Source organism: Eublepharis macularius, chromosome 13 (assembly GCF_028583425.1).
Source record: "Eublepharis macularius isolate TG4126 chromosome 13, MPM_Emac_v1.0, whole genome shotgun sequence".
In the NCBI taxonomy this organism is placed as follows: domain Eukaryota; kingdom Metazoa; phylum Chordata; class Lepidosauria; order Squamata; family Eublepharidae; genus Eublepharis; species Eublepharis macularius.
In genome coordinates this window covers 56753997-56769861 of record NC_072802.1, presented here as the reverse complement: position 1 = coordinate 56769861, position 15865 = coordinate 56753997, and the positions used below count along the sequence as shown (strand labels likewise).

The 15865-nt window shown below is 45.2% G+C and overlaps 1 protein-coding gene and 1 gene segment (V, D, J or C); both read right to left on the bottom strand.

Annotated features, from left to right (window-relative positions):
* Positions 1 to 14121, bottom strand: part of LOC129341161 (immunoglobulin lambda variable 5-52-like) — a 71846-nt gene extending 57725 nt beyond the window's left edge. The window contains 2 exon segments of the V gene segment in view: positions 13617 to 13944; positions 14037 to 14121. Coding sequence covers positions 13617 to 13944; positions 14037 to 14082 — 374 coding nt within the window.
* Positions 1 to 15865, bottom strand: part of LOC129341162 (immunoglobulin lambda-1 light chain-like) — a 256067-nt gene that overhangs the window by 42837 nt on the left and 197365 nt on the right. The gene's annotated exons all lie outside the window — the stretch shown is intronic.

Genomic DNA, 15865 nt, shown 5'->3' with positions numbered 1-15865 from the left:
CAGAATGAGTCATGTTCTCATAGATGATGACATGTTACCAGCTTGCACGTCAAATGAAGTATACAAACATTTGAGAAGCTGGAGCCATATGTCTGACATTCTCTTCGGAAAGGAATGCAATCAAGATTAAATTTTTACTTACCTAATTAGAAAGAAGAAAACAACAAAATGTTTACACCTTGCTCAGTGGCCTGTCTCACCCAGAGACAGGATCATAACACTAGAGCAGGCCTTTCCTTACTTATTTACAAGTAAGTATGTACTTGTTTACATATTTCTGTGTGCTGGTAGCTTGAATATACGCTCAGAATAAGATTTAGCAAAATGGGGCCTGAAAATTCCCTAACAGACATAATCATTGTAGCTTTTCAAAACTTTGGACACTGAAGCCTTTGAAGGCCAAAGCATTGGACTTTGTGCAAACATCAACTTTTCTTGTACTTCCTACCCAGGGGTACCTTTGTAGGTGTCAGAGGTGGCGGTAATGGGAAGAGAGAAAGGTTGGAAAAGTTTTGAATGAAGTGAAGTTCCATAGTCTGGCCTAATATGAGGTGGTTTTGCTATCTCTCCCTCTGTGCTTTTGCCTTAGAAGTGTTGTTTCATTACAATTCTCGATTTGACAAAAAGAAATTAACATGCTAATTTAAGAAGGCATCAGCTGCTATGATTTATAGATTATGGCTGCCCTCCAGTGGTCATAAACTTCAGGTTTCCTTTCCAAGAATATGTGTGATGCCATATAGTGAATACTCTTAGTCTATTTACATTTGTATTTTATTTTCCACTAGAAACAATGCCCGTTGTGTGAACAAATACAATGGGCTCTAGAAAAAGGATTCAGCGGCCCCCCTCCCTCCTGGCAGCAAGTGGCCTCTCAGGCCAGGCCCTGACATTGCCCCTGTAGGGCAAGTGGGGCTGAGGAGGGCTATCAGATGGGGGGGATAGGACGGCTAACAGGCAGGGAGGGCTGAAAGGTGGGGGGGCATGAGAGTGCTGGCAGGCAAGTGGGGGCTGGGGAGGACTGACAGGTGGGTTCACCCTCCACAGGCTCCAGCGGGGCTGCAGATTCTGGCTGGTGGCTCGCCCTTGCCTCCCCATCCAGAGCTCAAGCAGGGCTTCAGAGGACGTCAGGCAGCTTGCTCTTCCTGCCCCATCCCCAGCTCAAGCACGGATTCTAAGGGAGGAAGGTGGTTCACCCTTCCTTCCCCATCCTCAGGTCCCAGCAGGGATTCAGAGGGCAGCATGTGGCTTGCTCTTCTCGCCCCGTCCCCAGCTCAATCAGGGCAGGGCAGAGCAGGCAGGCTTACCCTTCCCTCCCCATCCCCAGCTCAAGCGGGGCTTTGGAGGGTGCCAGGCAGCTTGTCCTTCCCTCCATATCCGTAGCTGGCATTGCAGTAGGACAGACTGCCTGATGCTGCAGTGGGCTGCTGGCCACCCTGTGCTGCAGCAGGCCCCGAGCTGGGCTGTAAATCAGCTGGGCAGGGAGAAAGATTTCTCCTTGGCCAGCTGAGCCGCAGATAGGCTCCTCCACCACTTCCCTGCTGAGCTGCCCGTGCCACAACTGGTGGGACACCTTCATGGTGCAGCACACTGCTGGGCCACACTGCAACAGGCTGGGCTGGGCTGCAACAGGCCCATGACTCAGAGACCGCCAGGCCAGGCTGCCCTGTGCTGCAGCCAGGGCCGACACCAGAGTTTCTGGCACCTGAGGCTGGGGGGGGGGCAGCTTCATGACTGCTCCTGCCCCTGTGTGCGTGTACACCCGGGCTGCGGGGTGGCAGGCGGCTGGGCAGGAGTGCTGAGAGGCTGCTGGCCCAGCCAGGCATGGTAGGTGGCTGGGGAGGCGCACGTGCATCCTCCCAGCCCTCCCACTCTGTTGCTTCGCGTGCCGCCCTAGATGCCTGCTGTGCCTGGCCTGTGGCTGCTGCTTCTGGCCGGGGGCGCGTGTTGCTGGCAGCAGCAGAGCGGGAGAGCTGGAAGGCTGCAATAGCTGCAGGCCAGGCATGGGAGGCGGCCAGCGCGGTGTGCGGGCAGCTTCCCATCCCTCCTGGTCAGCTGCCTGCATGCTGCCGCTGCCAGCTCTGCGGTGTGCACCCTCGCCCCTGGCGCACCCTCTGGCGCCTCAGTGCTGGAGGTGAATGCCAGGCTTGCCTCGATGGAGGTGCTGGCCCTGGCTGCAGCAGGCTGCCAGACTGAGCCACAGCGGGCCTAGCAGCCCCACACCATAGTAGGCCACTGGGCCGGGCAGCCCTGCACCACAATGGGTCACACAGGCTCCTCAGCGGCAGGCTCCTTGGCAGGCTGCCACGCTGGACCTTTCCGGGCATGTGGAGGTGGCAGGGAAGCAAACCGTTTTGCCCGCGCTCTCTTCTTCTCCCTGCGCATGCGTGGTGTACTGCGCATGTGCAGGGATAAAAAGTGAATCATTGGCAGCATGGTTTGGCTTTTATGTCTTAGGATAACTGCTTGTGAAGACTTAGTGTTCTCCCTCTAAAGCACTGAAGCGTCTCTCTGTTATCATTATTTTAAAAAGAGAAATCTCTTCTCTTTGCTCTGACTTCTCATCAGTTTTCTCAGTATTGGTTTTCAATGAGTGTGTGTGTGTGTGTTAGGTGCCATCAGGTTGCAGGTGACTTATGGTGACCCTGTAAGGTTTTCAAAGCACGAGAGAAACATTGCCTGCTTCTGGGTAGTGACCTTGGACTTCCTTGGTGGTCTCCCATCCATGTACTTTCCAGGACTGACCCGAATTAGCTTTCATTGTGTTAAGACTAAATGGCATTTGGGGTCAGTAATGACAAATCACCTGAACAAACCTTAAGTGCTGCTTCAAGAAGAGATGGCAAAAAGTGCTTTGGAGGCACCAGTTGCCAGTTTTAATTTGCAGATTCTACTTGGCTTTCTGCACAACATCCTGATGTACTAGGCTCAGCTCAAGGCAGAGGCACAAGAAGCTGTATGAAGACACTCTAGTCCCCCCCTCTACCTGTCCTGAACACTCTAGTCCCCCCACCTGTCCTGAATAATGTGATGAACAGTCTTGCTTTCACCAGTTAGGACAAAGTATAGTTGCTTCTCATTTTGCTTGATGGCACTGTCAGCCAATAGTGGGTCTACACCAATATATTTTTTAAAAAGCACAAGAGCCACATGCAAAGACAGGAGGCTTCTCTCACCTGGACAAATTGAGCTGGTGGGTGAACACAGATGCAGAGACCCCTCCATCCCTGGTGCTGCCATTGACCCCACTAGGTGCACAGCTGCAGGGGTCTCTGTAACACAAGGGGGAGGGTAGCTGTGGAGCCTGGAGGAGAGAAGGAGGAGCTGAGGGCTGCACCCCTAAGAATCTGGTTTTCTAGTTGACTGCCTAGGCCACATGAATGACTGGGCGAGTCCTGCCTGGCAGCTGCGGCTCAAAAGAACACTGGATGTGATCTTTGGTTATACGTGGATCCAGATGGTGAAAAAGGCACGATGCTCTTCAGAATTGAGTATCGGAACTGTCAGGATGTCAATTCTCTAGCCAGAGTAACGCCATGTTAACTTGTGTTATAATCAGTAGTTGTCTAGTTTTCCTCCCTCTAGGCCCAGGTATTGTCCAGGCCGATCATATCCATGGGAGTGAAGAGTCTTATCTATCCAGTCCAGCCAACAACCTTGATGTCCTCGTTTTCTCATGCCTTTGCAGACAGGACTAGGGGGGAGGCTGGGAATGGGTGTTTGAAGTGTTGTAACTTTCGTTTTACATACCATTCTCAACAAAGCTTTCATTCAGCCAAGGGCCTCTACAGCCCTTGGATTATGGATACCTGTATCCTGAGCATAGTCTTTCAATAAACCTTTTGGAATCAAGAGACCTTGTGCTTCTTGCAGAAGGGGGGAGACGAACTCTAGATAACTGGGATTCCATATTCTGACAGGAACTCTCTAAAAGCCAAAATTATTTTTTTGCTTGACCTACGTTACTTTAGGACTGCTGTGCATACTTCAATCACAATTGTTTTCATGTACAACCCAAATGGTTTGACTGTAGATAGACTCCTCCAAGTGGGACAGAACTGAAGTATGAATTCTCGACCATATTTTCATGGGTTTCATACCTCTCTTCATTGTTTACACACTCAATTCAGGTTCCCTTAGGGAATAGTAAGAGAGGTTTCTGTCTTGCTTCCTCATCTGGTTGTATCACTGTGACAAGTGTTGCTGGGCCAGTATGCACAGTAATAATCACCCTCGTCTTCCGCCAAGGCTCCCGTGATGGTTAAATAGCCGGTGTTTCCAGATGTGTCTTTTGACCCAGAAAATCGAGCGGGGACGCCAGAGCCTTGGTGCTTGCTGGAATCTGAAGAATAATATAAGAGGTATCTTGGGGGGTTCCCAGGCTTCTGTTGGTACCAGTATACACCATAGCCACTGATCCCAGAGCACGAGAGTTTCACTGTGTTCCCTGGTGACACGGATGCTGATGGTGGCTGAGACGGCGCAGACTGAGAGTTTGAACCTGGAAAAAGAAAAGGATAGGAATGGTCACACTCGACCCGCACATCAGCCTGCTGCCCTCTGCTCGCCAGTGACTGCATTCTGGGTTTCACCTGCCCTCACCTGTGCAGCACATCACTAAAAGGACAACACTGAGAGGCCAGAACATGGTGAGGAGGTCTGAGGCCCCAGCTAGAAATGAAAGCAAAACTTACAATGCTGGAAGTTCTTCAAATGATTTCCCTTTATATAAAGATCTTGTTTGGGGAGGTGGAGCAACTTCTCCCATCCTTCACGTTGATCTGCTGCATTTTGATTGGTTCTTGTGATCGTGGGTCTACTGGAAGACACATAAATGCTGCAATTGGATGAATGGTGCCTCTGTCTGGTTTCAGAAGGTGGTTGTTTTTCTTCCTTTGCATGTCAATCGTAGCAAGTTTTATTCAGACCTGTCCCTGGACTTAGTTATGGTGCCCCAGATGAGAACTTGAATTCTGCCAAAGTCAGGATCCTTAGAAAGAGGTTTCTGCTATTGTGACTCTATGGTTCAGCTGCCTTTAAATATAGACAAACATCAGTGGTCTTTTCCTCATATCCAGGAATCAGTGGCCGTTCTTTAATGCATAATGACCAGTGGGGAAAAACCCTTTACAATGTGTCAAAAATATCCAAGCAAATCAATAATTATGTCCAATTTTTTCATAAAATGATGTCTAGCAACATCATCTGAGGATACCCCGGAGGCTTCCAGGTTTTTGCGTAGGAATTATCTCTTCTTCTCACTGTGCAAGGGTGTAGTGGAGGCAGAGAATTGCTCCTGATGGCGGCATTAATAAGCACTTAAGTATGTTGATAAGCGCCTCCTCTCCAGTCACTGAATTCCTATCATAACTGGGAAAGTGATCCAGTGGAGTATCGGATCAAGTTCAAGGTTTTGGCATTGACCTATAAGGCCCTGTGCGGACTGGGGCCAGCGTATCTGAGGGACTGTCTCTCCCCGTATATTCCCCAGAGGACCCTCCGATCAGGAGAAAAGAAATTGCTATCAGTCCCTGGCTCCAAGGAGGCCCACCTGGCCTCGACTAGAGCAAGAGCTTTCTCAGTCCTAGCTCCTACCTGGTGGAACACTCTGTCTACTGAGACCAGGGCCCGGCAGGATCTACTATCTTTCCGCCGGGCCTGTAAGACAGAGTTGTTCCACCAGGCTTATGGCTGAGGCTGGGCCTCCACTGGCTGGAGGATATAACATCTACTCCCCTCCCTATGAGAGCTGCCCACCACTGTTCTGAAGCTGCTGCCATGTTCAATTGCACTGTTGCACTTTCTGTAATTGCCACCAAAAAAAAAAAGAGTGCTGCTATTTTTAATATCTTTATACAATGCTTTTAATGTTTTATGTTTAATATTTAATGAAATGTATTAAATGTTTTTAATGCTGTTATCTGCCCTGAGCCTGCTTGCGGGGAGGGCAGAATATAAATACGATAAAATAAAATTAAAAAAAATCTTTGCCATCACCCCCTCTAAAATTCAGCCCTTTGAACACCACAATACCGGTTGCATAAAGCTGATGGTTATCAGCTCTGGAGCTTTCTAGGTCAGGGAAGTCCTCTAGTGGTCTTAACTGGCATGATTATTTCGAATCTTGACGTTTCAGATTAAAATGTAAGGCCAATGTTGTGCTTTTGTCCAAGCAGAGCCTGGATCTCTCAGTCCCCCATGCTCCAATCTGTTAATAACTGGGCAGAAAGTTACAGTGAGATTTGTACTATTTGGGGGTTGCCTCCTCTCTTTGCAGTGGGGAATTTGCCTCAGGAGCATGGGAAGAGGGGAAGGACTGAGGTTACCAACCTCCTGGTGGGGCTGGAGCTCTCCAGGAATTGCAACTGATCCCCACAATACAGAGATCAATTCCCTTGGAGAAAACGGCTGCTATGGAAGGTGGATTGTATGGCATAGTTCCCTCCCTGAAGTGCACCCTCCCAAGGGAAGCATTACTGTATGTGCCTTTGGAAGCAGAAAATCAAGAGGGGACCTCAGAGCAGTAGTGCTTGCTGGAATTTGAATAATACTCTACTAGGTATCATGGTAATTTCCTGGGCTTCTGTTGATACCAAGACGTATACTAGCCACTGATGCTGACTCCGCTGTTCATGATGACACAGGAAAGCTTCTTGGTGTTCCCTGGTGGCACACTGGATGCTGAAGGGAGCTGAAACAGAACAAGCTGTGAGTTTGATCCTGGGGGAAAAATTGTAGGAACTGTCATACTCGGTCTGCTTCTCAACAGCATCTATCTTAGCAATGTTTCAATGTATATTCCAAGACATTTCACTTGTGTACATGGCTAGAAGGCTGAGGGGATGGGAGAAAAAAAGAGAAATATATCCCGCACCCTCCTACTCCTATAATACGTTCTACACTGGACAAAAGTCAGCATCCAAGACCAAACTCATCTTCTCCACCGCCACTCGAGTATTTCTTTAAAACAGATCAAAGTAGAGATCAGGGTGCCTGTGATGGTTAAAAAGCTGGTGTTTCCAGATGCATCTTTGGAGCCAGAGAACCAAAAGGGGATGCCAGAGCCTTGGTGCTTGCTGGAATCTGAATAATAATATAAGAGGTAACTTGGGGGGTTCCCAGGCTTCTGCTGGTACCAGTACACAGTTTTCCCACTGATCCCAGAGCATGAGAGTTTCACTGTGTTCCCTGGTGACACAGATGCTGATGCTGATGGTGGCTGAGGGCCAAGCTACACATGACGAATGACACTTGAACGGCAAGTGGATTGAGTGGAGGGCAAGTGAACAGGGAGAAATACACTTGCTGTTCAAGTGTCATTTGTCATGTGTAGCTTGGCCCTGAGACAGCTCAGACTGAGAGCATGTCAATCAGAGCAAGTCTTATTCTGACCTGTCCCAGTACTTAATTATGGTACCCTAGAAGAGAACTTGAATTCTGCCTAAGTCAAGCTACTTAGAAAGAGGTTCTGCTCTTGTGACTCAATGTAGACAAACCTCTAATGATGTCTAAGAGTGTACAAGGTGTGGAAAACTGTTTGGACAGAATAACTGGGAATCATATGTAAGTGTCTCTCAACCCTGGAGAGAAAGAGATGTGTGGTAGGAGAATTAGGAAATGGCTTCCCAAGGTCCTTTGATGAACTTCAATGTTTGTACTGTCACCAAGGTATATCTCATTTTGCAGCATCGACAACTTGTAAATCAAAACTGAATTTTTAACTTGGAATTCAAAATTTTGGCTTCCATGACTTTTGTTCCATGTTTTTTTTTGTTACCATTTTTTCTTTACCTTATAACTAAAAACATCAACAGCTTTATTAATTTTTTAATTTTTTTCCTCCAAACCAGAAGGTTTCTCCATGTTTCTAGGAATAACCCCCTTGTCCTTAGGAGGTCCCTGCTCCCTTTCATTGCAAATGTCCTCTGGAGGGGGTAGTTTTCTTTGGAGATTACACGGGAGTGGAGAACTTGCTCCCTTCGTTCTTCAGCCAGGTGTTTGCCCATTACTGGAAAATTAGGAGCTCACAGGTATGCTTCCTGATGCCCAGGATCTTGCTCTAATTTTCTAAATTATTTTATGCAACAAATTCTCATGCACTTAAATATACATATAATATCAAATAAGTAAACATACTATATACACCCCATTTACATATTTTGAACAATATGCCATACAATGTTTGTTTTTATTTTGCAAATTATATTGTCCCCATCTTGGTTTATGTGTTCAAAACAAGAGACCAGCACCTTGCTAAGCTCCTTTGATCTCTGATATGCTGGTAATTTAACCAGGTTTGCCAAATTGCATACCATAAGCACTTCGCCTATTTTCCTAGGAACGTTCTCTCCTTTCCAATATTGCAAAAAAAAATGAGTGTGGCAAGCTGCTCACCTGACCCGTATAATATCTCTACCTGATAATTCTTTGGAATGGTTACAACATAATTAAGTAAAAAATTATTTCTAGCAGGAATAATGATTTATTGGAGACTAAGGAGACATCTCCTTGTCTTTGCCTCCTCCTCCTCCTGTGGACCAGTTTGGGTGTGAAAGGAACGGAGTAGTTGCTGGGGAGCATGGCCGTCACATTAAGCCTCTTATGATAGCCATTTCAGAACCAAGGTAGATTTGGGCTCAGTTCATAATGGGCTGTTTAGGAGAACAAACTCTTTCCTTTCTGCAGACTCTGAGCCAAGCTACAAGTGATGAATTACACTTGAATGGCAAGTGAAAAGACTCATGTGTATTCCTCCCTGTTCATGTGCCATTCACTTGCGCTCCACTTGATCTCTATGTATTCCACTATGAGGAATACACGTGAGTCTGTTCACTTGCCATTCAAGTGTAATTCATCCCTTGCAGCTTGGCTCTCTGTTAAGAATCTTGCAAGGCAATTCTAAGTAGAGTCATAAACCTTCTAAGACTGTTCCCTGCAACTGAAGAGTATACCTCTGCTTAGGACTGCAAGTGGCCTCGCTGCCTATAAGTAGAAATTTGGTACGGGATAATGATTGAGGTTTTATTTTTGGCAAAGAATTCTGAGGATAATGTATTCCCTCCACCTCCACCCTTGGTTATGTGGTATCTGATGTGTAAATATCGTAACCATCCTTGGCGTAATCACCTTGACAATTCTGAGAACAGACCTTTCTGTCTGCACACATATGCTTGGCTTCTCTGTCCTTGGGTGTCACTCAGTGATAGGGCAGCTTCCCTCTCTTGAGACGACTATAACAAGTTAGCTATACTTGACCAGATACTCAGGTACTGACCTGATGCTTGTCAGATCTGAGTATGCTAATGAAAAAGGATTTAATGGCCATCCCATCAGTAAACAATCATTGTTTGAGTTTCTTTAATTAATTGTGGGGACGTTCAGGCTATTGTCTGGCAAGAATTAACTCAGTCAGGGCTTTCCAAATGAACACAAGGACATGAGACTTAACAATGCTGTGTGTTGGATGACTGTCAGTGAAATCCTCACTGAAGCCCATTGATTCCAACGGGCTTAGACTGGAGTAACTCTGCTGAGGATTTCACTGTGTATATTATAAACAGTTGGGTATTCTGTTTTGTTTTTCATTGCATCTAAGTATTTATGGTATGTTTTCACTTTGTTTTGGCTGATCAGAGACAATTTCCTTTCCTTCTCAACTGTATAATCAATTCAGACCCCAGCCCCTCAGGGAATACAAAGAGACATTCTTGTCTTGCTACCACATAAGGCAGCATCACTGTGACATGCGCTCCTATGCCACACCGCACAGTAATAATCAGCCTCGTCTTCAGCCAAGGCTCCTGTGATGCTTAAAAAGCAGGTGTTTGCAGATGTGTCTTTGGACCCAGAAAACCGAGAGGGGACCCCAGAGCCTTGGTGCTTGCTGGAATCTGATTTATAATATAAGAGGTATCTTGGGGGGTTCCCAGGCTTCTGCTGGTACCAGTATACAGTATAGCCACTGATGCTGTTCCCACTGCTCATGACACAGGAGAGTTTCACTGTCTTCCCCGGTGTCACTGATGCTGCCTGTGGTTGAGATACTATAGACTGAGAGCTGGAACCTAGAAGAAAAATAAGAGGTGGTGTTAAATTCCACTAAAGAGTTCCTCACAAGCACTAAGGCAGCCGGATCCTGGGCACAGTTAGGTATGCCTAATTTTCTTAGAATCACACTGTTAATCTGTTAAAAAAAACCCCATCCTTCTCAATCTCCGTTTCTCACCCATGCAGCACGTTCCCACTAGGACAACCAGAAAAGCCCAGAGCATGGTGAGGAGGGCTGGGGCGGCTCTCTAAGGATCAAAAGCCACCAGATACGGACTAAGCAGAGAGGACAGGAATTACTTATACTCTGGAAGGAGGTGAGGCAGAACCTCTAAGCTCCACCTTTCTGTTATTCGGTTCTCGCCCCATTGGTTCTTTTGATCATGTGACAGGGAGAGTCACTATTTGGGAAATGACACCCCTTGGCCCCAGAAGCCTTATTTCAGGCACTCATGAACTGTGATTTGTGATCTAAAGAAGGATGACTTATTGGGATAGGATCTAAGTGTTGGTTGAATTCTTCCATTTGATCAAGGGAGGGATTCAGAGAGATTGCTGCTCTCCAGATCTCCTGATGAATCTGTGTATGAAATGTGTTGGGATCTATAGTTACAAATAAACTATTTCTCCCGCTGATCCTATTTTTCCTCTCTCTCCCTGGACTTTGCCATTGGTGCAGCCCTATTTCTTCTGCTTGCTGGCACTGAATTCTTCTAGTCATGCGACAAAACGTATTACTCGCAATGTGTTCAAGTGGCTCCCTTAAACACCATTTTGTGAAATGTACCTTTGTTGTTATTTTTCATCCTTCAAGAATTGAACATTTCCCCAGGACAAAGGTCTTGTTTAGCGAATAGCCGGACATAATCATTGTGGCTTTTCAAAACTTTGGAAACTGAAGTCTTTGAAGGCCAAAGCATTGGATTTTGTGCAAACATCCACTTCCCTTGTACTTCTTACCGGGAGTGCCTTTGTAGGTGTCGGAGGTGGTGGTAATGGGAGGAGATAAAAGTTGGAAAATTTTTGAATGATTTATAACAAAGTTCAGTAGTCTGGTCTAATATGAGGTGGTTTTGCCAGCTGTCTTTCTGTGATTTTGCCTTAGAAGTGTTTTTTCATTACAGTTCTCGATTCGACAAAAATAAAGTAAAATGCTCATGTGAGAAGGCAACAGCTACTATGCTTTACAGATCAAGGCTGCCCTCTAGTGGTCATAAATGGCAAGCTATTGAGAAAGGCAGGATGCTCTTCGGGGTTGAACATAGGAACTCTCTAAAAACCAAAATTATTTTTTTGCTGGACCTACGTTACTTTAGGACTGCTGTGCATGCTCCACTCGCAACAGTTTTCACGTACATCCCAAATGGTTTGACTGCAGATAGACTCCTCCCAGTTGGACAGAACTGGAGCATGACTCTTTACCAACTGTCATGGGTTTAACACCTCTTGTTTACACACCCAATTCAGGTCTCCTTAGGGAATAGTAAGAGGAGATTTTGTCTTGCTTCCTCATCTGGTTGTATCACTGTGACAAGCACTACCAGGCCAGTATGCACAGTAATAATCAGCCTCGTCTTCTGCCTGGACTCCTGAGATAGTTAAATAGCCGGTGTTTCCAGATGCATCTTTGGACCCAGAAAATCGAGCGGGGACGCCAGAGCCTTGGTGCTTGCTGGAATCTGAATAATAATATAAGAGGTATCTTGGGGGGTTCCCAGGCTTCTGCTGGTACCAGGACACAGAATTACCACTGATCCCGGAGCACGAGAGTTTCGCTGTGTTCCCCAGTGACACAGATGCTGAGGGTGGCTGAGACGGCGCAGACTGAGAGTTTGAACCTGGAAAAAGAAAAGGATAGGAATGGTCACACTCGACCTGCACATGAGCTGCCCTGTACTTCCCACTGATTGCATTCTGGATTTCACCTGCCCTCACCTGTGCAGCACATCACTAAAAGGCTAAAAATTGGGGTCCAGAACATCATGAGGAGATTTGAAGCCCTAACCAGAAATGAAGACAGAACTCCCAATGCTGGAAGTTCTTCATATGATTTCCCTTTATATAAAGACCCTGTCTGGGGAGGTGGAGTCACTTCCATCCTTTGTGTCACTCTGCTGCATTCTGATTGGTTCGTATAAGCATGGGTACACTTGAAGATAAGATATGCTATACCTGGTTGAACGGTGCCTTTGCCTGGTTTCATAATGTGGTTGTTTTCCTTCCTTTGCACGTGAATCAAAGCAAATCTTAATTCAGGCCTGACCCTGTACCTAATTATGGTACTCCAGGTGAGGATAATGTAAATTCTGTCTAAGTCCAGATATTCAGTTTCTGCTATTGTGACTCAATGTAGACAAATCCTCAATAATGTCCGAGTGCATACAAAGTGTGGAAAGCTGTTTCATAGAGAGTACTTGGGAGTCATATATAAGTTTCTGTCAACTCTGGAGAGAAAGAGGTGTGTGGTAGGGCTGAGTGTTGCAAAATGTTCTCTTAAGGTTGTTTGATGAACTACAATGCTTGTATTGTCACTTAAGTATGTTTTGTTTTACAGCATCGACTGCTTGTCATTCAAAACTGAATTTTTAAACTGGAATTTGAAACTTTGGATTCTGTATCAACTTTTGCTCCATGCTTTTTTTCTTAACAGGGGAACACCCTTGATTTTCATTGATGAAAAAGGTTTACCGAGAGGAGAGGTTCATAACAAGACCCAGATGCCTGCCTAGTAAAGAATGCTACGAGTTTGCTTTGTATTTATCTCCTTCTATGATTTTGCATTAAAATGTAGAAACTCCTGATTTGACCAAAGTATATCCATTGTGCCTTACTGAGTCCAGATTTTTCACCAAAACAGAATTAGAAAGCGGGGGCAGAGTCTGTTTGGCAGATTGTGAATGTTTTGAATAAGATGCAGGGAGATGCATGGACGGATCTTCCAAGAAAAATGGCAGCCATGGACCCTCCAGTTCAGATCATCACTATGGCATAGGGTTGGGATGGTCAACCCCCTCATGCTGTCTACTAATTAAAATGCTGAGTTTATGTTTCTGCCCTATTCAACCCTCTCCCCCCTAATTTTTGATCCACACCAAGCAGGGTAACCTTGGCTATTAATTAGATTCCATTTTGGTTTTATTGCAGTGAGTGAGAGAAACAGCTTTAGGTTTAATGTATTGTTGAAGGCTTTCACGGCCGGAGAACCGTGGTTGTTGTTTAGGTTTGGCAATATAGCCAGTCAACTAGCTTTAGGTTTGTTGGGAGAGAATACTCAGTATTCTTTTCACATTGTTTAGATGCATTTATATATGGACACAAGTTGATGACTGTTTGCCATTATTATTTAAAGTGTTTCTGCCCTTTATGTCAGGCCAATATTTATATTAAGCCCATGATTCAGATATAGAGATGAGTTGGAGAGAGAGTTTGCAGCTAAGATAACATTTGAGCTGCTAGCCTGACAGACCAGAGATCGAAAACCTATGCCTTGCAATGCCTGGCAGTTCCAAATGAAACACAGGGGGAAGGTTTTATCTCAGTTCCCCGTTTGACTGTCTCACTGTGTTTACTGAAAGCTGCTGCCACTGCCATGAGCTGTAGCACAGTAATAATCAGCCTCGTCTTCTGCCTGGACTCCCGCGATGGTTAGATATCCGGTGCTACCTGATGAGTCTTTGGAACCAGAGAAACGAGAGGGGACTCCCGAGCCCTGGTACTTGTCGGAATCTGAATAATAACTTAAGAGCCACCGTGGGGGATTCCCAGGCTTCTGCTGGTACCATTGCATGTAGCTAGTGAAGCTGGATCCACCGCTAATGACACAGGAGAGCTTCACTGTGTTCCCTGGTGCTACTGATGCTGATGATGCCTGGGACAGGGTAGGCTGAGAGTCTGAACCTGGAATAAAATAATATTGCAGAAATCGTTACATCCTTTCTGCTCGTCAGCTGCACAGCAGCAATTTTAATGCGTATTTCACCTGTTTCTACCTGTGCACCACATCACTAGTAGGGTCACAATGGCAGCCCAGAACATGCTGGAGAGATTTAGGGCTCCAAGAAGAAAGTGAAGCAGAACCCACAATGTTGGATGTCCCCACGGTAACTCACTTTTTTATTCATCCGGAGCATCTCCGCTCCACCTCCATGTTCATCCGCTTGACTCTGATTGGCTCTGCTAAAAGGAAGGGCGTGTCTTTTGCTGAATGTGCTTCTTTCTCACTTCATTATTTTTTTCACTTTTTGTCAGCATATTAGTCTTAAGAGATTATATATAAAGAAGGCAAACTGCACTGTTCTTTGCTGGGTAGACAAGTATTGTGATTTTTGTTGGAACTTCCTTGAATGTTCATGACAGGCAACTTCCAAACAGAGATTCACTTTTTCTTTACCTTGTGACTAAAAACACCAGCAGTTTTATTTATATTCTTTTTAAAAATGTTTTTTTTTCTCCAAACCAGAAAGTTTCTCCAGGTTTGTAGAAATATCTGTCTTGTCCTCAGGTGGTCCTTTGTTCTGGATTTTTCATTCAAACAGGAGGGCCATGTTCAACATTCAGTAAATGATACTGGATTTTGTGACAGCTGTGGCTCAGTTTGAACTTTCAAGTTGACTGGCTGTATTGCCATTAAAATCGACACCTATTTTTGGCATATAAATCAAATATAAAAAAAGATAAAAATAAGATAAAAATGGCATAGAAGTGTCATATCAGAAAACAAATGAAACTCAAAATTTGCCAAAGGGAAGAGGGTGAATGAAAATGAACTTCCCAACCAATTAAGAGAAAAGAAATATTTGTACTATCCTCTCACTAATTTGCAGTAGAAGTCTTCTTCATCCGTGATTTAGCTATGGTTCATATTCTTGCCACTTTGATTGTGAGCATGGTTGATGGCTCAAATATTAAACGGTCATAGTATTTTTAGGATTATTCTTCCTGACATTATTTCTGTTCCTTCCTAAAAAGATAAAATGGCTAGGAAGAGGGGGAACCTTGTTAACTATGCTGAGGGCCTTGAAGGAAAGCCACAATAAATATTTGTTCAATAAAACAAATAAATACATATACTCTTGCTATTGCCTTTAATAATGTCTCAAAATCCCCTTCCCCATTCTTTGCAAATACCCTCTGGAGGGGGTGATTTGCAGTGGCAATCACGCAGAAGTGGAAAACTTGCTCTTTTCTTCCTCCATCCAGGAGTTCTTCCATTACTGGAAAAACATGGGCCTGAGGAGGCATCTCCTTGTCTTTTACTTCTTCTCCAGTGGTCCTGTTTGGGTGAGAAAGGAATAAACGTTTTATGACTGATACCAGCACTGAGGTAGGTTTGGACTCAGATCAAATGAGCTTTCATGGAGGTCAAACTCTTTCCTTTGTCAAAGCTCGGTTAAGAATCTTTCAATGCAGTCCAGAGCAGAGTTACAGCCTACTCAGGCACAGGTTGGACACTTGTCAGCTTCCCTCAAGTTTTGATGGGAAATGTAGGCAGCTTGGCGGAATGTTGGACAAGTGACAGTTGAAAAGTCCTTTGGACAGCAGTCAGAGAGCCAAGCTGCAAGACCAGGATGCCTACATTTCCCATCAAACCTTGAAGGAAGCTGACAAGTGTCCAACCTGTGCCTTTTGTCACTTGTAGTTCTGCTCTCAGTAACCAACTTGGTACAGGATAATCATTGGGTTTTATTTTTGGTGAAAAATAACTTATGTTGCCCTATTAGGATGTAGCTCCCCCACCTCCACCCTTGGTTATGTGATATGTGTTGTATAAATATCATGACCATCCTTTGCATAATCATCTTCACAATTCAGAGGACAA